The sequence below is a fragment of the Lonchura striata genome, chromosome 15, assembly GCF_046129695.1.
Source record: "Lonchura striata isolate bLonStr1 chromosome 15, bLonStr1.mat, whole genome shotgun sequence".
NCBI lineage: Eukaryota > Metazoa > Chordata > Aves > Passeriformes > Estrildidae > Lonchura > Lonchura striata.
Genome location: NC_134617.1, coordinates 16,450,335 through 16,475,795, shown reverse-complemented (window position 1 = coordinate 16,475,795; position 25,461 = coordinate 16,450,335). Strand labels below are relative to the sequence as shown.

At 41.2% G+C, this 25,461-nt stretch overlaps 1 protein-coding gene across 4 annotated transcripts; it reads left to right on the top strand.

The window, feature by feature from the left end:
• MATR3 (matrin 3) lies at nt 1-25,435 on the top strand. 4 transcript variants are annotated; one of them, XM_021543099.3, is made up of 15 exons: nt 1-89; nt 7,704-8,775; nt 13,053-13,114; nt 13,673-13,714; nt 13,966-14,069; nt 15,198-15,250; nt 15,726-15,851; nt 16,451-16,576; nt 16,763-16,933; nt 18,171-18,302; nt 19,316-19,359; nt 19,827-20,217; nt 21,785-22,181; nt 22,764-22,885; nt 24,368-25,435. In XM_021543099.3, exons 2-15 carry the CDS (start codon nt 7,885-7,887, stop codon nt 24,416-24,418), a joined length of 2,712 nt encoding a protein of 903 aa, XP_021398774.2. In that variant the 5' UTR covers nt 1-89; nt 7,704-7,884; the 3' UTR covers nt 24,419-25,435. The 4 variants fall into 4 exon arrangements, with proteins under 4 accessions (XP_021398774.2, XP_021398776.2, XP_021398773.2 ...); XM_021543098.3 differs by lacking the exon at nt 1-89 and adding an exon at nt 314-445; XM_021543101.3 differs by lacking the exon at nt 7,704-8,775 and having other exon boundaries at nt 5-89.
• The last annotated feature ends 26 nt before the right edge of the window (nt 25,436-25,461 follow it).

Here is a 25,461-nt window from a genome sequence, read left to right as displayed (position 1 = left end):
CATATTGCCCCGCGGGAGCGCGGACAATGAGCGGGGCGCGGGCGGCGGGCTGGCGGCGCGCGGTGCAACGGCGCTCTCGCGAGAGCACGGTGAGCGGCCCGCACCTCTCGCGAGAGCCGTACCGGCTGCGCCTCCTCCCCGTCCCCATCCCACACCCCACATCCCTCACGGCGGGCGGGGCGGGCGGTCCCGGCCAGCGGCGGGAGCGGCGCGGACTCATCGGCGATACCGGAGCCGAGCGGGGCGGCCGCCGCCGGGCACGTGAGCAGGCGGGCAGCGGGCGGGCGTGCTCTCGCGAGCGCGGCGGACCGCGCGCGGGGCTCGCGCATCCGCTTCAGTCCCTCTCTCCTTCCCTCGGTTCCGCCGTCCGTCCGTTCCTTTCCCCCGCCGCTGGCGCCGCACCGAGCGGAAGGCGCCGCCGCGTTCCGTCCCCGCCGGCCCGCAGGTAGGAGCGGCGCCGCGCCCCCGGCCCGCCGCCATCTCGGGGTCCGGCGGCGGCCGCCCCGCCGTGAGGGGTGGGGGGCGAGGCGGGAGCGCGCGGCGGGGGGGGCGCGCGGCGGTCACGCGCAGGCCCGGCCCGGCCGGTGCCGTGGTCCCCGGGGCGCCCCCGCCCGCCGCCAACCGGAACTGCGGGCGCGCCGGGCCCGAACAAAGCCCCGGCCCCCCCGCCGCCGGTCCCGGGGACAGCGGCTCCCGCTCGGCGCTTTCTGCTGCCTGGAGCTGTCCCCTGCCCACGCTGCCGGCGCCTGCCGCGGCCTCGCAGGCGGCCTTGTTCCCCCCTCCGTCCTTAACTCTCTGAAGGCCATTGGATTCTGAATCTGCTGGTTTTGATGCCTATCTGGCCTTAAGAATTAATGAAGTGAGCAACAAGAATTCTGACTGTGCAGGCAGCCGTTTGACCTCTCTTTCTACTCAGTTTCACTTTCATATATTTCAGGCTGTGCTTACAAATCAAGCTGCGGGGATGTTTTTTTTTCCTTCCTGTGGCGGACTGATAACGTTCCGTTTCTTTAATGTACACACTCGGCTTCCAGAGTCAGAGTAATGAGATACAAAGTTCACCTATTCTGAAAACAACCAGAAGTTGAAAAGAATTTTCTGGGAGACTGAAAAACTGCTTTGTTAAATGATAAATGAGGCATTTATGCTGTTGAAAGAAAGCTGAACCATCCCTCAGATTCCAAATGTGTGCCTGCTTTTCTTTCCACGATGCAGACCGTTGGGAAAAAAGTATCTAATAGGGGTTCAAACTGTTGAACAATCTATTCTTTTTTCTCAGCCTTAAATTCTTCAGGTTTTTTGAATTGTAGGTGGTCCTGACTTCCTGAAGTCATATAAGTAGGGAGCAGCTCTGGTCAAAAATGTAAGTTTCTTAAAGCAGTCTGTGTAGTTTTCATGGGGAGAAGAAAAGGGTGCATTTTCAGAATCTTCATTACAAAGAATCTATTGAGCCAGTGATTTAATCTTCTTGTATTTTGAAGTGTTAATATTTTAAGCTTTCGATGTACTAAAATGGTGAATTATTTTTATGTGTAGTGGAGCATACTCACGTTTTTATTGTGTTGCCAAGAAATCAGTGTACTTTTGTCTTCAATTTTGTCAAAAAAAAACTTTACAAAATGATTTATTACTAAACTATGAGTGAAGATAACTGGCACACAGACCTTGGACATGTTTGTGAAGTAACAAGCTGGTGTCTGTACTTCTGCATTATGCAGTTGGTGTTGCATGCATCCTGGAACTAAATGATGGGAAAAGAACCCCAGACAAACTCCTAAATGTGTCCTTAAAATGTGGATATCCATGTTCCTGCAGATAAAAACTGGAAATTAATTAAAGAAGGGGGAAGAAGAGTCCGTGTTTGGGGCTCCAGACTGAAGTTTCATATAGCTGTTACATTATAGCCACTTGGTTTATGCAGGACTGTAGTTAAATAAAAACACTCATTAATTGGGTGAGAAATTAGGAAAAGCTATGTGCTGCCCTTTGCTGTGACTTGTACATGTCTCTGCTGAGAGATTTGGTGAATACAAAGGTATTTTATAATGTAATACTCAACAGGCTTTGGGTGGCTTAGCAAATCTGGGGGAAAAGCTGTTGCAAGCAGAGCTGCAATGAAATTATTTCCATTCAGTTTGTTAATTTATGAGTGTTTTTTTTAGTGTTGCTTCCTTTCTTCATCAGCTCTGAGTCAACAAGTCTTAAAAACAAAAGCAAATACTTCACTATATTTCTGAACTCATTTAGTTTGTGAGTGTTTAAGTACCATATTGTGCAGTCATAATTTCAACAAAAGGGTTTTTATTTTGAGCACTGAACCAATGAAACAGTTCTTTGATTTTTCTCTGCAGCTAGAATACTTCTTGCAACCTCAAGTAGGATTTCAGCTGGGAAAGACTAGGATTTTATCCCAGCTCTGGAAAAGCCTGGAGGCAGATGGAAATTCAGGTTACCATATCAGAACACAGAACTGTTCTGTGTGAGGTTTTTCTTTTTTTTTTTTCCTTTTTTTTTTTTTTTAATGGTAAAAATTGGTCTGTGAATTCTTCTGGGGTTGGTATCAAAATTTTGGTGTCTGAGGGGCTGTTGGTCCCCACACCTGCTGGGAATGAAGAAGAATTGTGTCCTTGTTGTGCATAAGGACACAGTTGTGTTGCCAGAGTTTCCCAGTGAAATTCCACAGAGACTCTGATTTTGGCAGAGCCCCTCTGTTAGTGGCTCCAAGGAGCATTTTGGAGCTGCAGGAACCTGTGTGCTTGTGTTTTACTGGAAAGTGGAGGCTCGGAAGGTGTCTGTGGGATTGAAAGCTGTAGAAAGGAATGGCTGGAAGCCTATGTTTGTGGTGTGGTCACCACAGTGACAACAGTTACCTGTTTCTGGGTGTTACTTCTTTCCCTTTCAAAAAATACATGGGTTTTGCCTTCTTTCTCTACTGTTCTCGAATCTTCTTTTTTCTACTTCTGTTTCTGTAAAGGAATAAATGCATCTCTTACAAAAGAGGGCTGGTTGAATATATTAAATTATATAATGAGCAGAAATGGGAAACCAACCTCTTTTGTGTTCCTTTTTGCATTCAGATGTTGAACACTGTAAGTTCTTTTAAGATTCTGGATTGCTAAATCAGTCTTTTTAATTCCCCATTTGTAAATATGCCTTTTCAGATGTCACACTTACTTGTTCTGAAGCAATCCTCTGTTACAGTCACTTAAACACTCAGATTATTTTGTGTTTCTCTGATCAAGAAGTCCCTGGGATGAAGATAAACTTAATCCTAAGAACTGAAACTCCTCCAGTTGTTGTGCCTGAAGCAGACTGGTTAATCTGTGCCCAGAAAAAGCACGAGTCCTGTGTGCCAGGTGCTCCTGAAGTTTCATGAAGGGCATGACCTTTGAGGTGGCTTGAACAAGAGGAGTGCTTGTCTTGCCTGTGGAACAGCTGTATTAAATAACCACTCTGAGTATTGGGAGCTGAAATGAGTGAGAATCTGCATTTATTTAAGGCAGCTGGGCAATGCCTCCTTTGCCTTTGGACAATACAGTGACCTTTTCTGTATTGTCCAAAAGTTAATCCCTTGGATTTGAAATCCATTGTACTTGGTCATTCAGCAACTAGATAACATCTGCTTCTAATTTCCTTGCAAGTTCTTGTTTTTGCCACCATCAATTCTCTGAGCAGCATGGGGGGCCTGCGTGTCCAAATTCCAGAGCTCTTCCCTCAATAGCCCTTTTTGCCATGGTGTGCTGGAGCCAGTTTTGCCAAGGAGCAGAAGAATTCTCCCATGGCAGAAGAGAGTGCCACACCAAGTACGATGTGTAAGAGAAGAGGAAGACCTATGGATGTTTATCCAAAGAGCAGACTCCCAAAAACTTCTATGATACTTTTTTCCCAAGGGTCTATGGTCTGCAAAAGCATTGTGTTATTACAAATTGAGGGTGTGCTTTTCAGCTTGTGGATAATTTCATGTTTTTACCACAGCTTAGTTTATTCTAATTCAATGTGTTTTGAAGTAAAAGTGAAACTGACTAGAAAGTGAAGACAGTTACTTTTCAAGTCTTTTTCTTGTAAATAGTGAAAGAGAAATGGGTAAAAGATGTGTTGTTCTAAGAACAAGATTAATATTAAAATTACAGTAACTATGCATAGGTTAAAACCCCCTGAGAGTGGCAGAAGGAATGGGGAGCTGGGGACTTCTCAGCCTATTTGTGTTCCATAAGAGGTGACAAGCTGAGGTTATTGTGTTCAGCATGATCAATATATTCCAAAAATTCACTGAATTAAACTCAGTTCTCAGGTTAAACTTAATATTGGAGCAAGAGTTCATAAGCTTTATTGAAAAGATATGTTCAGATTTACACTAAGAGAAAAACCTTCTACAGTGTTTGAAAATCAGCCTCATTTTGGGCTCTGATAACAGTGTACTCTGTAGGATTCAAATTCCTTATTTTTGTTGTCTGCCTTTTATAGAAAACTCTTTTGCAACTTGTAGATACAAATTGTTTTCATTGTCTGCATTTGTCTGGAAATCTAATAACATTTTGACTTTCAACTTATTTCAAGATTGCTTGATATTATATATTTTCAAATCTTAATATGGCCAAATTTCTGTCCACAGATCTTAAAAAGAGGTGTATGTGAAAGCCTGTCTGTTCCCAGAGTAGCTGAAGTTACATGGAGAACAAGTAGCATAACACTTTCAACTAACTCATGTCTGGCTCTCGAGGCAGCTGTTCAATCCTACCCCTCTTGTTGCTGTGACTCAGTTGATGGCACCCTCTCTCAAAAGCTGGCCCTGCTCCACGGGAACCTGGCTCTATCCGATACTGGCATGGAATCATCGGCACGGGAAGTGCTGCCTTGGGATCACGTTAAACCTGACCCTGTGGAAGTTAAACATCTTTGGTGTGAGGGTAGAGGTCTTCCCCCTCCTCTTTCCATTGTCTTAAAGGACAGGGTTGGTTAGGAGTGGAGTGCAGCAGCTGTTGCAAGATGAGTGGTGTGATAAATAGTGGTTTTTTGATGATGTTCAAACTTATTAATCTAAGTACTCAAGTACGTAATTGGATGTAGGGCATTTACTGATGGCACCAATTGCCGATGTGTACTCTGTCTTCATCATACACTTGTCATACTGTCCCACTTCATGCCTTTCCATAAGATTGTCCCTCTCTGTGTCTTTGTCTTGATTTTTCTCCCATCTTTCCTATTTTATTTTCCCTTTGTCCCTTCTCTGAGTGTTTGCAGCTGCAGGAGCTGGGTGTCATTCTGTCAAGCTCTGGTTGGGGTCTCAGCATGGCACTGTTGGGTCCTGCAGCCCTGGTCCTGCCAGGCCAGGGTGCCATGGGGTTTGTTCCCTGCTAATCTCTGCAGCAGCACACAATGAACTGCCAGTTGACAGCTGTGACGAGGATTAGGGAGCATTTGTTCAAATAAAGGGTGTTTTTGAAAAGTAGAGAACTTTCCTGATTTAGTGGAAACTTGAATAGTGTGTGTCCTTGCACTAACAGCAGGACACAGCGAGCCTGTCCTGACCACAGGGGTATCTGTGAAATTGCTGCCGGGTCAGGCTCAGCCCTCTGGAATACCTGATTTTATGAAAAACCCAGTAAGTTCAGCTTCAAACCCTTCTGAAAGTGTGTGAATGAACTAGGAGGAAATTTAGGTGTAAAAATTGAATGAGTAAAGATCAGCTTGTAAAATTGTCTTAAAAGTACTTTGAAGAATAGTGAATGAATGCAAGATAAAAGCATGGTACCCAGGTGAATGTTGGAGTTCCTCTCTGACCTCAAAAGAGTCTTCATTTTTACAATATAGCTCTTCAGTGCTTTCTGTTCAGGTGTCCTCCAGTGTGGCCCCCTTCTCTGGGGCATCTCCCTTTGAATTCAGCTGGTATGCTCCCCCTGTGTTCTTGTGTTACTGTTTTCCTCTGAAGCTTTTTGCAGTGTTTTCTGTCTTCCGCCTCAGAACTTCCAAACTTATTTTCATCCACATGTTTCACAGTCTCTTATTCTTAACAAATGTCACACAGTTAAGCTTCCTTTCAGTGACTCCAGTGTATTTGAATCTTAAAAACGTAGCTGAAATGAGTTTAGATGCATTGATAACAGATTATGTAGCAAATTGTATAGAGTTACTCTGCAGAGGTAGTTTTGTGTATTTTTCAGGGATTTTTTTTTTTTACATAAATGCTGCTATAGAGAAAAAGTGCTTTTCAGTTTTGTGCACTGTTGGAACAGGCTGTGTATTGAGCAGGCACTGGGGCTAGAGACCTCTAACCTTGACCTTTTTCCTTCTCTTTCCAGTACAAGAGCCATTGCCTTCTGCAGACCTGGTCTCTTCAAGGAAACGTCCTTGCTTTAATTTTGTCCTTTCCATTCCTCCCCAAACGTACCTGTTCTCTTGGGAGCTGACTTCATTTGCAGCTGTGCAGTTTGTGCCTGTTTCTTTTGCCAGTGATTCTGTGTTTGATGTGCTCATCGGTGGCAATGCTGGAGAAGCAGAACTGCTCTGCCCACACTGGAAAGGGCTTTGTGGCATCAGGGACCCAAGAGCAGATTATTCCCACTGGAGTATTTTAACATGTTGAATTGCTTTAAACTGTGTATGTGTCCCAACACTGGAGGAGGATGGGGTGAAGTGTTAAAGTTATTTCTGCTCTGCCCTAAAAGAACATTTTATGAAATGTATTCATTGCAGCATGCTGTGCATATTGATAGACTGTTCAGTTAAAACTTTGTGTAAATACAGTTGAACCAAATATTTGAGTGCTAGATTAGTGTTCTAATGGGACACTAAAGGGTCACTTCTGTCTTGTGAGCAGTGTTTTAGGATCTTTAACTCCCACACGTGGTCACGGTGCCAGTGCCAGCCCCAGGCAGGCAGTGCCGCCGGGATGTGGTGCCATCTCCTGACTCACTGGGGTCTCTTCCTGCAGGAGCAGGGTTTTCCTTGGGTCTCCCATCCCAGCACTAAGCCTGACCTTGTTAGTTTGAGGTCTGAGAGTACAAGCTAATGTCACAGCTGCCATGTAACAGAGTAAAGAATCCCTTCAGAAAGGCTGTTAGCAGTGTAACTGCAACAAGAGGTCTTGTTTACTTCCTGCAAAATGTAAAACTTGTTTTTCTTGTTCACATCTGTCTTCACATCAGTAATTGGAATTTTATTGCATAAAGACTGAACATTATGTTTGGTCTTATTTACAGATCTTAGAGAGCAGAAACTTTTTGTCCAGACTTCAGTTACTTTTAACTTCCTTTCGTCCTGTTCTGTGGTGGTAGAGGTTTCATTTTCAAATATGTGTTATATGCCAAAATCATCTTGGATTCTATGGGCCTAAGTTTTTTGTGTTCTTCTCACAGACATTGTACGTTAATGTAGGGTATGAACAAAGCCATTAACCAGAGATCAAGGCTTACATGCCAGTAAACTTTATAGATGCTTTCAGACATCACAGACTTCTGAAACTCATTTTTCTTCAGTGTGAAAGTAGCTTTTTGTGGAAGAAGAGTAGTATGTATAGGAAACACTACTGTATTTTTATCTGCAATAATACATGTAGGTTCTGGGTAACTCTTGAATCTGTTATGTGATAAAAGCCTTGTAAGATTGAGATCTTTAATGTTTTTTTTTAGTTCAACATGATGCATAAGTTTAAAACTGCATCTGTTTAAAGGGATTTATGACTAAAACTGCTTGTTTTTCTACAGAATTGTCTGGTGTTTCTCAGCTTGAAGAAGATCTGCAGTCATTATTGATCCTCTTTCTTGGCGTTACCATTTTTGAAGTGAAGTTTGCCTAGCTTTCTAGTGTGAGCTCTCTTTTCAGCCATCTTAAAAAAAAAGCAAAGAATTTTTTTGATCCATAAAGTAGACAAGCTCTAGTTCTACAATGTCCAAGTCATTCCAGCAGTCATCTCTGAGTAGGGATTCACAAGGTCATGGGCGTGACCTCTCTGCAGGAATAGGCCTTCTTGCTGCTGCTACCCAGTCTTTAAATATGCCAGCATCTCTTGGAAGGATGAACCAGGGTACTGCACGCCTTGCTAGCTTAATGAATCTTGGAATGAGTTCTTCATTGAACCAACAAGGATCTCATAGTGCACTGTCTTCTGGTAGTACCTCTTCCCATAATTTGCAGTCTATATTTAACATTGGAAGTAGAGGTCCGCTCCCTTTGTCTTCTCAGCACCGTGGAGATGCAGACCAGGCCACAAACATTTTGGCCAGCTTTGGTCTGTCTGCTAGAGACTTAGATGAACTGAGTCGCTATCCCGAGGACAAGATCACTCCTGAAAACTTGCCTCAGATCCTTCTACAACTTAAAAGGAGGAGAGCTGAAGAAGGTTATGGTAGAGATGGCAGATCATCCACACGGGAACCACCATACAGAGTACCTAGGGATGATTGGGAAGAAAAAAGGCATTTTAGAAGAGATAGCTTTGATGATCGTGGTCCTAGTCTCAACCCAGTGGTTGACTACGACCATGGAAGTCGTTCTCAAGAATCTGGTTATTATGACAGAATGGATTATGAAGATGACAGATTGAGAGATGGAGAAAGGTGTAGGGATGAATCTTTTTATGGTGAGACTTCGCATAACTATCATAAATTTGACAGTGAGTATGACAGAATGGGTCGTGGTCCTGGTCCCGAGAGATCTCTCTTTGAGAAAAAGAGAGGTGCTCCTCCAAATAGCAATATTGAAGACTTCCATGGATTCTTACCGAAGGGTTATCCCCATCTGTGCTCTATATGTGATATGCCAGTTCATTCTAATAAGGTGAGTTATGCACCAGATACTTCTATTTTCCTTTACGTTGTAGTACCTGTTCTGTTTTTACCTATTTCTTTAATTATTTCTATGGCCTGGTTGCTTTTGAAATGATCTGAAAGTTGGTTTGAGAGTGAAAAAGGCACTTGGTTTATTTGTAAGGTAATTGTTGACAAACATTGTAAACCAGGGCTTTACATTAATGTATTTTATTTGCCCAGATTGCTTAACTTCAAGTCAAACAGCTATCATCTACTGGGATATCTTGTTTATATTTTACATCTACATGTTCTCTTAACCACAAACATCTGGCATTCAAGCAGTTTTGGGGTGGGTTTTGGTATTTTTTTGTTGGTTTGGGGTTTTTTTTGCAGTGTATCTACTGTGCCATTCTGGAAGCTAGTTTCAGCTCTCCTCCACATCTGTCTTGATTGCTGATTTATATGTAGTTAAGATGCATTCTTGCATAGTTCTGCTTTTTCCCTGTCCAGAGGGAAAGAGTTAATGTAGAGCCCTGGAACTTATTTGCAAAAGTAAAAACCACGTTTTAGATTAGCTCATTCTTGCCTTTTTAATTTCACTTTAACACTCTATCTCATACTATGGCTGAAATTTGTCGTCATTTTTCTCCTTTTTTCACAACTTTCTTAGAACACTTCAGACTCACTTTTTATTGTCACATGTTGCATCTATCCCTGTAGACTCTCCGAGCAATCAGTCTGCTGTTGCAGTATCCTGCTCTGTGTTCCTAGTAGTGTTCTTTACTTGGCTCACGAGTAGAGTGGATCTTCGGGTGTGTTCGGTGATGCTGAAACTTCCCTCTTAGTTATCCACGCCTAGTGCAACTCTGCAAAGGGAGCAGGTTACTCAACATGATTCAGATGGTGTTTCCAGAGCCTTCTCACTTTCACCTTTTCCAGTGTACTCATCTTGCTGATTTCCAGTATACTAGGCAATTTAATTGGCTAATACAGTGCCCCTCTTGTCACAATTAGTGGCTAATTAGCTTGAAGGCCTTCAATTGAAAACATGAGTGCTATTACTGTAAAATTGATACAATGTGGAATTGCTGTTACTAACCATTTCTTTACAGTTAACCTCTCAAAAAGTGCTGTTCTGTAGATCTGATCTTTTTGAAACACAAGAATTATTCTGTCCCTGCAAGGAAAGGATCAAACCACTTCTAGAGCACATGCTGTATGGCTCCACCTGATCTGACAGTTTATGAACTTGTGTTGCTTTAATTACTTTTGATATAAAATACAGTAATCCAGGTTTCTTGTTTCCTGTATTTGACATTTATTTTCACTAAAGTTTTAAGTGTTAACAGTTTAGCTGCCACACTTAGTTCTGTAAAAGGACTTCATTTGGTTAGATTGAACATAATACCTTCTGAGGCCCTTGAAGATGGCAACCAGTAATCCTGTAAGTAGGGGTCTTTTTAGCTCTTTATTTTAAAGGCTCACAGCTCTTAGTGCGCTTTGGAGTGCAGATCTAATGAAAGGATATCCTCATGGAAATACCTTTCCAGGTATGAGAAATACCAAATTCTTTTAACAGCATAATGTAAGTGGCTGACCTCTTCTGTAACTTTTTTTTTTTTAAGGAACATACTTTGACTTTAAAACTGCTAGTGCACAGTAAAATATTTATGATTGGATCATCTGGTTCTTATTACCCAGGTTGGGGCTTTATTTCTGATTTCAGAAATCATGTCGCCACAAGAATTTTTCTCTTTCTCTCCTTCTTTCCTCTGCTTTGTATACCCAACCATTACAAAATTCCTTATTTTGTCTTCCACAAAATCCAATCAAGTAAAACATAACTTTTAAAGTAATCTGATTTGAACAGAAATTTATGGAAAGCAGAAAGGGAATGCTTTTCATAGCTGGGACTACGTAAATTTATTACCGTAGTAACAAAATACCATTTTCCCCACCTCCAGATAAAAATATCAGTGATTTTTAAAAGTGTTTGATCAAGCAATGTGTATTTTAAATACAAGCAAGGTGTTAAACATCCTTAGTGTAACTTAAATTGCAGAGTAGAATTCTGGTGGGTTTTTTTCATTTTAATGATGTGCTTAATTGCTTCTTTAATTTGATGTGTGTATATTTTGAGACTGAGTTTATTTTCTGTCTGTGAAGTAAATTGTGCCCCAATTACTTCAGGCATTTTATCAATCCTGATCCTTTTATCAGGGAATGAGGTGTTAGATGTGGAGGGATTGTTTTCCTGCCAGAGACAAAGGCTGATGCAACCCAAGCAGATGAATTTGGAGGTGATTGGAGGTGAAATGCTTGAACCTGGTGCTTCTCAGAGGGAGAACCTGGCTGTGGCCCTGGGACAGGGCTGGCTAAAATTAGGTGCTCAAGTGTGGCCTCATTTTCAGAGGAACAGCGTGTCCTCTGGCTTGCATCAACCAAACCAAAGGGAAATCTGGGTTTTCAGAAACTCAGTTCAGGTTATCTCTTGCTTAACTTGGGGCCTTTGTGTTAATGAGTTCCTGTAAATGCAAATAATCTGGTGCCCCAAAACCCTGGGGAAGGGGTGCTTCCAAATGGTGCAAGCAGCAAAGAGAATTCAGATTAAGAATTGTGTAATTAAAAAATTACTGGAGATGAGCTACCATTGTTCCCTGGGGGAGAAGAAAAATCTGAAGTTAAAATCACATCCCCCTTTTTTGCCAATTCAGAAGTATTTGAATGAGAATTAAATCTTCTGAATTTTGCCTGTAGTTTGCAGATAACTTCTACATCAGTTTTGTATTGAGACAGGTTGAAAGCATGTTATGGCTGGTGGAATTAGCCACTGAAGCTTTACTGACTGTGCCCCCAAATTTAGAAGGATTTGGGTTTTAAAGGACTGTTTTCTAGAGTGTAATGTTAACACTTGTTAGCAGGTTGAACTGAAGAAACTTCATATTGAATGGTTCATAGATTTTTTTTTTCTGGTGGGTATTTTTCATCCTGATTGCCAGCCTATTTATAGTTGCAGAGCCTACATATTGTGCAGTTAACAAGAAAAAGTGGTGCTCTGATTTTACATCCTGATAAAAGGGATTACTTCATCTTGCTCCATGTCGGGAGCATAGTACTTTGAGAGATTTTAAATTGAGATTTTTCTCCTTTGTAGGAAGTGCAGGGTAGGCATTTAACATATGGAATGCTACAGTGAGCCTTGGGAATGTCTCATTGTACCCAGGATTGCTGTAGTGTGGCAGGGACCAAAAATTTGGAAAGATATGGGATTAGGCAAAAATCCTTTTTTGGTGCTGAGTAGAAACAGACATATCAGAGGAGCCACATAAAGCAGTTGCCAGTGCACTTTGTGTTCATAGTTGAAAATGTGGCTGGTAAGAAAAAACCTTCCATTGTAGAAAACTTTAAGCCCCAAGGTTCTTGAAAGACTCTTCCCCTGCCATTTATCTCTGCTGGTGCTTTTCTTCCCTGCGGAGCAGTAGAGTGAAGGTCAGGCTGTGGCTCCCAGATATGCAGCAGGGAAACTCCAGAGCTTCTGTCACTTCCCAAATGTGAATAAAGCACAGATTTGTGCTCTTACTTGAAAGAATATAAAGATACAGAGATCAGGCACTAAAATAAGTAAATCCCATTGTAGTTAAAATGGTCTGCAGAGAAAAAGTAGAAATCCCCCATTCCTATCTAGTGCTAAAACCAGAACCAGGAGGAGTTTTACCTGGATGATTTGGTTCAATTTCATTATTTCTACTTTGTACCATCTTGGTTTAGATCTGCTTTTTTCATTTATTATTCCCCTCGAGTGGTCATATATTTGATATTTCATCTGTATATTTGTAGTTTGTCCTAGCTATGCACTTAGGTTTCTTTTAGTCTTTCCTTTCTGAATTCCGTGCAATTTCTTGGCCTCTTTATGGTTCTAAAAATTGGAGTGTTTACTTCATATTAATCTGTAGAAATCTGAGGAATGAAGCAGAGTAAAGGAAATTCTGCAATATCTGAAGACATACGAACAGCCTTCAGTTCCAAAGGCTGCCATGGCCCTCTGTGCCTGGGCTGGAGTTTTTCAGGGAGCTTTGCACTCTGAGGCTGGAGCAGCCGTGTTCCCATCAGACACCTTTTCAGCCAGGTTAGCAGGGAAGAGGTAGGTCCAGTGTCAGTGTCTCCTCAAAGCACCACCAGCAGATTCCATTCTCTATGGATCTGCAAAACTCCAGCTTAGCAGAGAAGACACTGCTCTAGGCCATGACTTTGTGGGAAGGACTCCCATGTGTGGCTGCTAATTGTGCCTTGTTTACTTTGCTGCAGGAGTGGAACCATCACATCAATGGAGCGACTCACAGCCGCCGCTGTCAGCTGCTGCTCGAAATGTATGAACTGGAAGTACAGTAACTGGGGAGGAGGGCTCAGCCTGGGACAGCATTCAGGCACAGCCTGCCATTCTTGGGTGTCCTGTGCAGGGCCAGGAGTTGGACTGGATGATCCTCGTGGGTCCTTTCCAGCTCAAGATGCTCCCTAATTTTAAATAACTGTTGCATGAAGCAGGTTTAGAAAACTTACTGTGCCTTCTAGGGAATAAAAGCAACTTGGAGAATCTTCAGGACAAAAAGGGATCCTGGTTTATAGCTTTGCAATCCTACTGATGTATATGTAACAACTGGAACTTAGCAGTTGAGAATCTGATGTAATGGTAATTGCTGATACCAACTTGTACATTTTTGTTGTAAAACCAGCAGTTCTGCAAACAGAGTAGGGAGTTTGTCCTGAAGAGCAGCATTTCTGTCAGTGCTGCTCATGGCTCTGGCAGTGGGCCTGGAGTGTTGCCTGTGCTGCAGCTGTCTTAGACCTCCAAGTATCGCTGTTTGTGTTACACAGCTAGAGGAGATTGCATGTTTCTTACATTTTCTTTTAATTCTGTTTCTTTTAAGATACCCAGAATGGAATCCTGACAGTGATTCAGGACATGGAATGTAAGTAGTAATTAATTTTGAAGTATTTATAATTGTTTATTTGAAGCAGAGAGAGTTTCTAACATTTTATGTGAAACAACACACTTCCTTTGGTTCAGATGGATTCCTCCTTTTGTTTTCCAGCTGAAGGGCAGCAGTAGAAGTAGTCTGAGTTGTCTGCATAGAAGCTCTGCAGAAATTAGGGTGTGTTGTGAATTAAAGCTTCACAGTTTCTTGCCATAAAATGACAGTGTGTTTTCCCCTCTTTCTAGGGGTGATCCCTTTATGTTGCAGCAATCTACAAACCCTGCACCGGGAATTTTGGGACCACCACCACCTCCATTCCACCTTGGAGGACCTCCTGTTGGGCCCAGAGGTAACCTCAGCAGGCACCTGCCTTTACCAGGTTTAGCTTCTTGCTAGGCTTTTTGGTTTTTTGGGGTTTTTTTGGTTTTTTTTTACTCTTGCTTTGATTTGTTACCAGTGTTTTAAAAGAACAAATGAGAATGCTTTTCTAAGCATGAGATCTGAAATACTTTGGCAGTGGTGGGACTGGTACTGTGTTCCCACACTTCACCTTTTTGCCAGCTCCCTATGGCTGGTGATTTTTAACTGAGATTAATCTACATGTGTTGAGCACTTGGATTTTTTTTCCCTATGTAGGAGGTTTTTCTATCTGTCTTCTGAGTAGCTACATGTTGATGGAGTTTTCTGGTAAGAATTCAGTGTCCTAAGTGTTTTTTCCCCTTATTTTCAAGTGAAATTGAGAAATAAATTGGAATGATGGATGATGCAAGCCTCTTCCTCTCAGGAAAGGAGGCTAAGAATCAGATTCCTGCCTGATGCTCTTACTTCCTACCTTTTACATAGTTCAAATGACTAAAATAGCAAAATTAATTAATTTTGTTGGATATCCTGACAGAGTACAAGTATTTTAGACACTTTTTAGATTATAAATGTATTAATATTTTATTACATTAAAATAACACTGTTAATTTTTCAAAATATCTCCAATTTCACTATAGGCCAAACTATTTTAAAGGGGTTTTGTTTGTGTTTGGTATTTTGGATTTTTTCAATGGGTGTTTTGATTAAATTGGTGGTGTTTTAGAACCTAAATCCTCAATTATATAAAGAGTGTCTTAGATAAAGAAATTTCACATCCTTTGTGTACAGAGGAGTTTTCCTCTGGCAAATCTTGTTTAAAACAGGTGCTTTTTTTTTTCCAGTGAGCTGTACTTACTCTCTGCTGTTCCTGAACAGCAATAAATGCAGCTCTTTCTCTTAATGTTAAAGAGAAGGAGCAGGAATGAGGACCACAAGTTACAAGAGTTCTGAAATAAATAAAAACCCTTTTTAAAGTGCAATGAAATAATTAGTTTTTAGAACTTGATCGTCATACTCTGGTATTACAAGTGACATCTTTCAAGAACTCATTATGAGACATGTTAATCCCAGTCTTACAGGTTGAACTAAGCTTGTTCATTCTTTACATTTCTTAAAGGAGCTGGAAATGGAAATATGCAAGGACCCAGACACATGCAGAAGGGCAGAGTGGTTAGTATTGAAATTCTTCTTTTTTTAACTCACATTTTTGTTATATACTTTTTCTGTGTTTTCTTAAGGTGTGGATTTTGTTTGTTTAATTAATTGTTTGTCTTTAGAAGTGAGATGTTGGAATTTGTATGGAAGTACTGAAGCTTTGGCATGAGATGGGAGTTTGTTGTGTTGAGTACTCTACAAAATATTTCTTCCAAAACTGTACAGAACTTCTTTGAACATTCTCTTAATGATGAAGCTGTGGGAAGTGAACTTGCCAAAAGGCAGGTTTGGGGTGGCAGGCCTCTTGCTCTGGCTATCTGTAGAAATGCTGTGCCTTTTCTGGATGCATCTTGTTGTGGTCACTAGTGAAGATACAAATACTTTTTAAAAATTTAAACAGTTACACCAGTAGAGCAGAGCCTTGGCAGACTTCAGGTTTGCTGGTAGTCAGTTTTTTTCATGCTGCGTGCACGTGCTTTGTCTTCAACAGGAAACAAGCAGAGTTGTGCACATCATGGATTTCCAGAGGGGAAAGAACCTGAGATATCAGCTGCTTCAGCTTGTTGAGCCCTTCGGGATAATTACAAATCACCTGATTCTAAATAAAATCAATGAGGTAAGGTTGGGTCCCAGGGCTCTGCTGGTGGGGCTGGCTGGTGTCTCTGGTGGGCTTCATGTCACTGTCTGAGCTTTGTTTTTGAAAAGGACTTGCTCAGCCACCCAGTGAGATGCCACATCTGTCATCAGGGACATGTGGGAAAGGAGTGTGTTTCCAGAAATGCTGCACTACCGCATTTTCACTTAAATATTGAAAAATCCTTCTGCTTGGTTGTTCATTGCTTTCTCAACAGCACCACATTCTGCTCTTGTGTGAAAACTGTCTGAAAACTTACTTGATTTTAGGTTGTATTATGGAGTGTGTCTTATTTTGAAGTGTGGAAAAAAAGTAATACCATATAAGTGGGAAAAGCAGGAAGCAAATGAATGTTTTTAATCCAAATCTAGGTGGAATATAAACAAAAAAAAAATAGTTCTGTTTGGGCATCTAAATGAAGTATCTGCCAAGTTCTGCAGGTCAGTTCACATTGTAACCAAAAAGACGTTTTCGTTTCTGATGCAGTTATTTTTAAAAGGAAGCATGGAAGAGCTTGAAAATTTTCAACAAAGTTAGATTCCTGAAAGAGCACCACGTAATTTGTTTTTGTATGATTTTAGGCATTTATTGAAATGTCAACCACTGAAGATGCCCAGGCTGCAGTGGAATATTATTCAACAACACCTGCCCTGGTGTTTGGTAAACCTGTCAGAGTCCACTTGTCACAGAAATACAAGAGAATAAAGGTAAAACACCTCTGCTTTTTTCAGCATTGCCTTATTTTAATTGGGGGCAGTCAGTGTTATGATGCTGCTGCATTTAAGTTATTCCTTATTTCTGTACTTTTCAGTGCATCAGATTAATCAAGGGACAGTCACCCATGTATATTTTATGTATAGGTCTTAAAAAATGTCTTTCCCTTTTAATCCTAGAAACCTGAGGGTAAACCTGACCAAAAGACTGAGCCACCAAAACCAGAGCTTGGTCGTGTGATCCACCTGAGCAACTTGCCCCACTCGGGCTACTCTGACAACGCCGTGCTCAAGCTGGCTGAGCCCTATGGGAAGATCAAGAACTACATCCTCATGAGAATGAAAAGCCAGGTGATGCAGGGGAGCCCCTGGGGCAGGGCTTCAGGGGCGTTTAAATGGGAAGAAATGTAACACCTGGAGCTGGGGCATGTGTGGATTTTGTGCTCTGGCACAAGTTTGGAAATGATCCGAGGTCTGTCTAGGTTGGGGGTTTGCCTTGGAGCTTCCTGTGAAGCTTCCCTTGATGCTTCTTGTATCCCTGGAATATGAGCTGACTTAAAAAGAGAAAAACAGGTATTTTAGCATGGAGGTTTAATTATTTGATAATGCAGATTCTGTGGAGTCTTGGGAATGTTTTCTTAGGGCTGAAAAACCATTACCTATGAAACATAAATATATTCCACTGTTACATGTTCCTTTTATTTATCCTTTTTCATTCTTTAAAACTAAACAAAAGCAGTCCTTTGCTTTTCTAGTTTGGAAGAGAAAGGTTTAAAGACAGACCGTTGCATGAGTGTAGTGAAATGCTTTGGATGTGCATGAACAAGATTTCTAGGAATACACAGGAGTTTAAACTATTTAGCTCTTTTATTTTTTTTAAACTTTACTGTCCCAGTTCATTGCTTCCTTGAGTTAAAAAAGGAAGTTCCACTGCTTTTACAAAGAGGTGAGTGTCTGAAACTCTAATACCACACTTGAGAAGTGAAAAATTACTAAACTGTTGTGTGACCCCCTAGGAAGTCAACCCTGACCTTACTTCACTGGAAAAACAAAATCCCTTTGCTGTCTAAGTTGGCTGCTGAAACAGCTTTCATTTTTTTGGCAAGGATACTCCAGCACAGATGTGTTTGTTTAAAGCTCATTCAGCAGCCTCATGAGATCTCCTCACAAAGCTGGAGGAGCAGCAGTTACTGCCTTTCTGTTTCAGCTTTCTCTCAAAAACCAAAAATAAAATTCTGAGGTAGTCTCTCAGCTCCCCTGAAATTCCTGGGTACATAAATACTAAATAAGAGTTTCGTTGTCCTGGTACTTTTTAATTTAAATCATATTTTACTTTATGGTGTCTTTTTTGGCAGATTATTCAAATGTCTGTTGAATTTCAGAGCTGTCCCTGGGACAGATGTTCTGAATGGGAAAGCTGGGGTTTGTAGAGCACTTGGGTAAATGTTAAAGTGTTTGGTGAGGATGGATGAAATTGAACCTCATAATTTTGTTTCAGCATTTGGAAATGCTGTAAGTTAAATCACACTGCCTGGGAAAGCGTTGTGTGTTTAGGAGCCTTTTTTAATGTGTGTTTTAATCTTTTCAGGCCTTTATTGAGATGGAGACCCGAGAAGATGCTTTGGCCATGGTTGAGCATTGTGCCAACAAAGCGCTGTGGTTCCAAGGCAGATGTGTGAAAGTGGATTTATCTGAAAAGTACAAGAAACTGGTGTTAAGGGTGAGGACTTTTTTAATTGTAGCTGAAGATGTAAAGGGAGGTAGATGATAGCTATTTCTTAATGAAAATTATGTTGCATGTAAAATTGAACAGTTGGCTTTAATATTTCTGACTCCTCAAATGCAATTCCTTGGCACAAGTGTGTATCAGAACTGCACCTCTGCCTTTGCAGGTGATACAAAGGAGGGAAAGGCTGACTAAAGGCAGTTTTTACATAACACCAGGGTAATAGTCATGCAATTGTAGATGTTTCTTCATCAGACTGGGACAGTAGGTAGAAAGCCAAGAGGAAGTCAGCTGGTTAGAGCATGGTGCGGTTAATGCCAGGGTTGTGGGTTCAACCCTTTTGGACTGTTCAGTGAAGAGCTGGACTTGATGTTCCTTACAGGTCCCTTCCAACTCAGAATATTCTGTGATAATAATAAAGTTCTGTGATAATAAAAGCAGGAGAAATCTGAACTGTCAGGCTGTCTCCTAGAAACATCAACTTTGTTGTGGAGCATGAACAAATCTTACTGTTGCACATGGTAGTGCAGCAAAATGAGCACTTAGTGGCAATTTGAATAGATTGAATCACTTGAATACAAATGACATTTCCTTTTCAGTAATTCTTAAACAGGTGAAGTGATGGGAGTCTGCTAAAGGTTTTTCACTAATGATGGAGAAAAGGACAGCTTAGGCCTGATCTGTCCCAGTGCCTGCACTAGGTACTGTTGGTTCATAAACAAACCAGGAATTATATGTGAATTTTCTGGAGCAGGATATCCCATTTGTTTTGTATTGAATAATTACTGTGAATAAAGGCAGGGGATTTCTAGGTTGGTCAGGTCGTGTCTGACATAAAATAAAGGTTTACTGATCAGTTGGTGGGTGGCATGGACAGAATTCCATGTTAATGTAGCTGGAAGCACTTGGCTGGACTGTGTTCTGGTCTGAATTAATGCAGCAGTTGGTAAGTCATAGTCTGCTGTGACTCACTGATTTTTTATTTATTTTTTTTTTTTTAATTTTAGATTCCCAACAAAGGAGTTGAACTGCTGAAAAAGGATAAAACCAGGTAATTTCCTATTGTTAAACCATGATATTGTTTAAAGGAAGTATGGAAATACCTTCTTCAGAGTATAGAAACAATACAAAAGAGTCAGGCAAGCTTTGAGATCAAATGGTTGGTGTTTTTTTCCAGAGATTAACTGCTTCAAATATGCTACCCCCTCTTCCTCTAATGATGGAGATTTCACAGCCTCTTCAGGCTCCTCAGGAAATCCTTTGCAGCTCCTAATTAGCCTGCCTTCCTGCAATTTAAACCCGAAAACAGTTGTCCTGTCTTGTAAGGATAATTTCTCCTTGGAGCATCTTTTTGTATGTTTGAAGAATTATGTCCTTCAGGGTTTCCCTCAGCCTTCCATTTTCTGAACTGAAACACAATAGTTTCTAGGCTTGTCTAAATAAATATGATCTTTTTCTTTAGTAATTTCTGGACTCTCTCCAGGTTTACAAGCAAGCAATGTTCTTTGTTCTTTACAGAAAGAGAACATATTCCCCAGACAGCAAAGATTCTCCCAGTGATAAGAAGTCCAAAACAGAACCTGCTCAGAAACCTGAAAGTGGCAATGCAGAAGAAAAAGCAAAAGAGGAGAAACAGGAGGATGCTGCTGAGCCTTCAAGTGCCAAAAGTGGGGAACAGACAGAGCAAGATGAGCCCAGTTTACTCCTGGAGTCTGAAGATGAGCTGCTGGTGGATGAGGAGGAGGCAGCAGCACTGTTGGAAAGTGGCAGCTCAGCAGGAGAAGATGCAGATGTTGCCAATTTAGCTGATGTGGCTACCGAGGAAAAAAAGGACACGCCTGATGATGCGACTGTAAAAACTGAGGGGAATGTTGCAGCCACTCCAGCAGCCAAGAAAAAGCTTAAAAAGGTAACTCACACAGTGAGATGGGGGAAGCCCAGTCTAACTTAGGTAGCACACTATGTGCTTTCTGTTGCAGACCTTCCTCTGTGGGTCTTTAAAATACCTGTCTGGAGAGAAACAGGTGTTAAAGCTCCTGTGAGGAAAATGGAAGATCTCACTGGATGTAACTTGCATGTGGATTCAGTTAAAAACCCCTGATTCTGTTTTGACACAAGCTTTAGTTAATTTGTGGGCTTCTACCCTTGTTGCTTGTTGGGGATTTGCTTGCTTTTCTCTTCACCCTTTTTTTGACTAATACTTAGCTAGGAACTCTGTTCTCCCAAGCAGTTTCTCAGCAAGCTGTTTGTAGTTACTCTTGAGCCTCAAAATGATGTTCAAAAAATAATGTACGGGGGGCTTGAGGCTAATCTGAGCTTGGTCAGAATTGGATGTACAGCTACACCTTACACTGAGGGGCAGGTAGGGCCATCTGCAGTTAGCCAGGGCCCCTTTCCCACTGGAGAAAGACAAGAATTGGTTTCAAGAGATGTTTCCAGTCACAGGCTACTTGGTGTGAATTCCCTTTTTCTCACTACATCATCCCACACTCTCGTGGGTCTTAGGTCCTACCTGCTTTGTTAATCGTACTCAGTTCTGTGGAGTAGTGTGCAAAGTTGTAGTAATGTGTTGACTTGGAATGTTGTTTTGCAAGAAAGGTATGTTCCTAATTTAATGAGATATGCATGGATCTCAGTTTTGGGAGATCCTTGTAAGGAACTTGCTTAATGGTGCTGAGATGGATACTGATCATGCAAATAGCATTTCCCAGTTTTCTTCGTGTTCCTTATTAGTATGTGGGCATTGGCTATGATAAACTGCTTCAGAGCCAGACTTCATTCCTTGAAAACCTACATTCACAAAGCGAATGCTGCCTTAGTCCTACTCAGAGTTGCTGTTACGTATGTGGAATAGTGATATCTCCATATCAGCAAGAGAATTTCCAAAAATTCAGAATTTAGACAGTCCATCTAATGAAACCTGAAACCTTCTCAGTTTGGGTGGTTGGTGGCTTTGGGTTGGGTTTTGTTTGTTTTAGGGTTGTTTTAATGTGGATGATCTAAGCTTTCTACTGGTTGAAAAGAGCTTTTCGTTCTTTTTAATGAACATTCATACCATTAGTGGGGATAGAATAGTTCTGGTAAGGTTTTGCCTTCTATTCAGGCCATGAATTAAAGGACCTTACGGGACAATTAAATGAAAACAAAATTTCTGTACTCCACTTAAGATACTCATGTTAAAAGAACTTTCATCTTGAGAATTTAAGTGGCTTTGGCTCTGTTCTTAAGTTGAAATTATGTCGCTGTGGTGAAACAGTGGCCCCTCCTGATGCAAAAAAAAAATACATATTTGTGAAAGGGAATCCTTGATTCTGGAGCAGTGGGGTACAAAAGAGCTGGTTAAACCTTGAGTACAGTTTGAGTGAGCGAGGCAGCTCCTGTAGGAGGAGTTTGGGGAATGTGTGTGTGCTGTGAAGCTCGGGAGGGTTTGAGGGCAGCGCTCAGGCTGAGCTGACACAGCCCCGTTGTCCCCGCAGCGCTACGTGGGCGGCTTCCCGCGCAGCATGGAGGGCTTCGTCACCCTGGACGAGGTGGGCGACGAGGAGGACTCCGACCACCAGAAACTCCGCAAGTCCGGGCTGGCAGCCAAGGCTGCGGGCAAGAGTGAGGACAGCCTGGCAGAGATCAAGGTGGACAAGATTGAGGAGCCAGAGCAGGAGAGTGAAACACTGGAAAATGGAACGAAAAGCGAAGAGAATGCCAAGGCTGAAAGTGTTGAAGCTTCTGATGCTACAACAGCAGCACAGGATACTGAGAAAAACGCCCAGGAAAACACAGACCCCCAGGGCGAGCAGGAAACAAAGAGTGCTCTGGAGAAACCTCTTGTTCCAGATGAGTTTAGGATTGGGCCATACCAGCCAAACATTCCTGTTGGTAAGGCTGTTTCCATTCCTTTTCCAAAATGTCTCTGTGCATTGCAATAGCATTTCTCATTTCATCTGACTTTTATTTTTGGCAATACATTGCCCCATAGCCTTTCATTTAAGGGCTTTCCCCTCCTCCTCCTTTTTCACTCCCGCCCTAAACCCAGTATTTTCTTCCTTTTTTCCTTATTTTCATAGCATTTTTCATAACCCTTTCCTTAGGCAGAAATTGACAGAGGTATCTTTTAGCAGCACATTAAATTGCTAGCACAAAGCACAACAGTGGTAATAGTTCAGAGTCATATTAAATACTCCAAAACTGATTACAAAACGTTGTGAGTTCTTGAAGGACCCGATAAAATGGACCCTTAATCTGAAAGGTTGATTTTTAAATTTAAAAAAAACCAGCCTCCACATATTTAGTTACTACTAGGCCCCTGCTTGACTAAACTAAAACAGACTTCTAAAGATAAATCAGCTTTTAATGTAAAGTGAATTATGGTTTTAAGACTTAGCTGAAATGACATATGACATTAAAAGAAATGATGTAGAGTAGATCTCTTAGTTTATTTTGTGGTGTTTACTCCTCTAGGTGTGAATTATGTGGTACCCAAAACAGGGTTTTATTGCAAATTGTGTTCCCTGTTCTACACAAATGAAGATGTTGCAAAAAAGACCCATTGCAGCAGCCTTCCTCATTATCAAAAGTTGAAGGTAAGGCAAAAACTTGTTCATTTTAAATGGCTTGATTCTTTCTGGGGAATAGAACTCAACGAGACCGGACTGAGAATAAAAATACCTTTCAGGCAGTGGAAATTGGCTTACTCAGTAACTTTTAACTCTAGACAGACTTCTCCAAAACTTCCTCTTGTGAAAACAATATGCCGAATGCACAGTTTAAAGTGTGGCTCTAGCATTTTTTTCTCTTGTAAATTTGGATTAAAGAGGGAATTCCAATTGGAATAAGGCCAGGCTTCAAAGTAATGACTCAGAGTAAATGCAGATGGCCCAGATCCCTTCCAGTTGTCCCTTTTGAGAGTGTTTTCAACCAGTCAACAAAGCTTAAAATGAAGTTTTTATATGTTTAAAAAAGCAAAAACCTTTGCAACTTCTGATTTTGTGAGCACTTTTTCCATTTTCTTTACTGGATGAGGTATCACATGATTGCATGGCATGAGTGACAATGCTGCTGCTGTAACCTCATACTGTGAGCTGCAAATATGACCTCGAGGAAAGGGCAATCCCAAAGGAATTCTGATAGTCCTACAGTGTCACATTAATGCATTTCAGGGCAGTTGATCCCTGAGCTGAAAGCAAACCCCAGGGGCTCCACAGAGAAGGAGAATGTGGCACCTCATAATTCAGACATTTGCCTTCTTGCAGTAACAGGGAACCCCCTAAATAAACAGAGGGCCCAGGAAGGCAGATGGCACATAAATTGTCATCAAACAACACTGTGAAGGAGTAGATCAGAAAATCAGTTCCCATGCAGGATCTTGTAGGAGGAAAATCCACCTCATCCATCACCATAGTGTTTTTTCTTTGTTTTTTTCTTTTCTTTTTTTTCATTGAGATACCTGCTTATGGGACATTAAAGCTTTGATGTAAAAAGGGAGGGGGGGAAATGCTAATTTTTGAGCTTTTTTACTTGAATGAAACGTGATTTGCTTTGCTTTTTCCATGGCAGAAATGATCAGTGAGCTCCCTGTGGGTGATTGTGTGACTGTGGTGGGGTTTGGAATTGAGGAGGGAAGAGGGGAATGCAGCTTCTGTTTCACAGTGGCACTTGCTTGGAGATGGAAGTCTCCTTTGCGTGGGAAAAACAGAATAGGTGAATTGATGTTGCTGCCAAATATCATTGAAGTGGTACCAAATTCCTCAGACTTCCAAAGTAACCCTTCTCCAGGGAGGGAAGATTCTGTGTCCGTGCCTCTGTAGAGGGCAGATTCCACCCAGGTTAGTGGCTCAGTTGTGTCACAAGTCCATGACAAAAGGAGAAGGAATTCCCTTGGCTTGCCAAGGAGAGCTCCACTCCAGGGCAGGGAGAAGTGCCAGCCTTGTTAGTTATGACCTTTGCAATTGCAGTTGATGCTCATAGCTTTTAAACTTGAAAATTGGGTTTGTGTTTCCATTCGTTATGTTGTGCCTGTGAGAAACTCTAAATATATCCCAAATGTAACTGGTTTCTTTCAACAGAAAATTCTGGATAAAATGGCAGAAGACTTCAGGCAAAAGAAAGAAGGTTAAAAAGAAGGAAGGATGTAAGGAAAGCGTGGCTTTGTTTTTAATGTTAATCTTTTTTAAAAGCAGTACAAGTAGTAGATGGAAATACTGTATTCTTTTTTGTTTTAGTGAGATACAGTAGGCATTATAGGTCTGTTCATGTGTTAAATGTTGTAGCAAAAAGCATATGCAGTTAAGTTAATGACAACAGTTTGTTCTTAATGTGAGAATGGCAACAACTTTTCATTTGACACTTCAAGCTATTACAGAAAAAGAAATATTGCACCCTTGTGGAAAGCTCATCTATGAGATGAAAACTGCGTTTAAATGAAATTTACTACTTTCAAGCTTCAGAAATTGTCTTTCAATTCCATTCTGAATAAAAAATGAAAAGTAATACTGTATTTTTATTTTATCTAGAACATTCCGTATTTTGGTCTGAGCCTAGCAGCTGTTTAATTTTTAGTGTAAGGCTGTCATTGCATTTCACTTTGGAAAAGTCGTTAAATGTAAGTTGCATTTTTAAATGTTGAATTGCAGTTTCTTTTAATGTCACTGCTGTTATCTATAGCAAATAGGAAAATTAGTGATTAGTCAGCTTTACAACTTTGTGATTTTTTTTTTTTCCTAAGCTCTTGCTAGACTTTCCTATTCAGCTATTCCGTGTATTTTTAGTGAGAAGTAAATGCCCACTCTCTGACCAGTATTATTTTCTTGAGCTCTTCCTGCTTTTACTTGAATCTCGTCGCTGTCGTACATCTCTGGTATATCAAAAGCAGCATTGAAGTCCTAAAAGGGACAAAGGTATCTTTATATTCTTCACATGGAAGTTTTCATACTGCATTTTAACACCTTTTTTTTTTGTTAAAATCTGGTTTTGTCAAGACTCTTTAGAACTGTGCACTTAATGTACCTGCACATGTGAGATGTGAACAGGAATTTGCATGTGTAACCTGTGTTTATCTGTAGTTTTTGTTATTTACTGCTTATTTGTGACTTCAGGTTACTAAAGTGATTCCCAATAAACAAAGCTAGACCACAGTGATTTGTTAGAGATGTTTGGCATG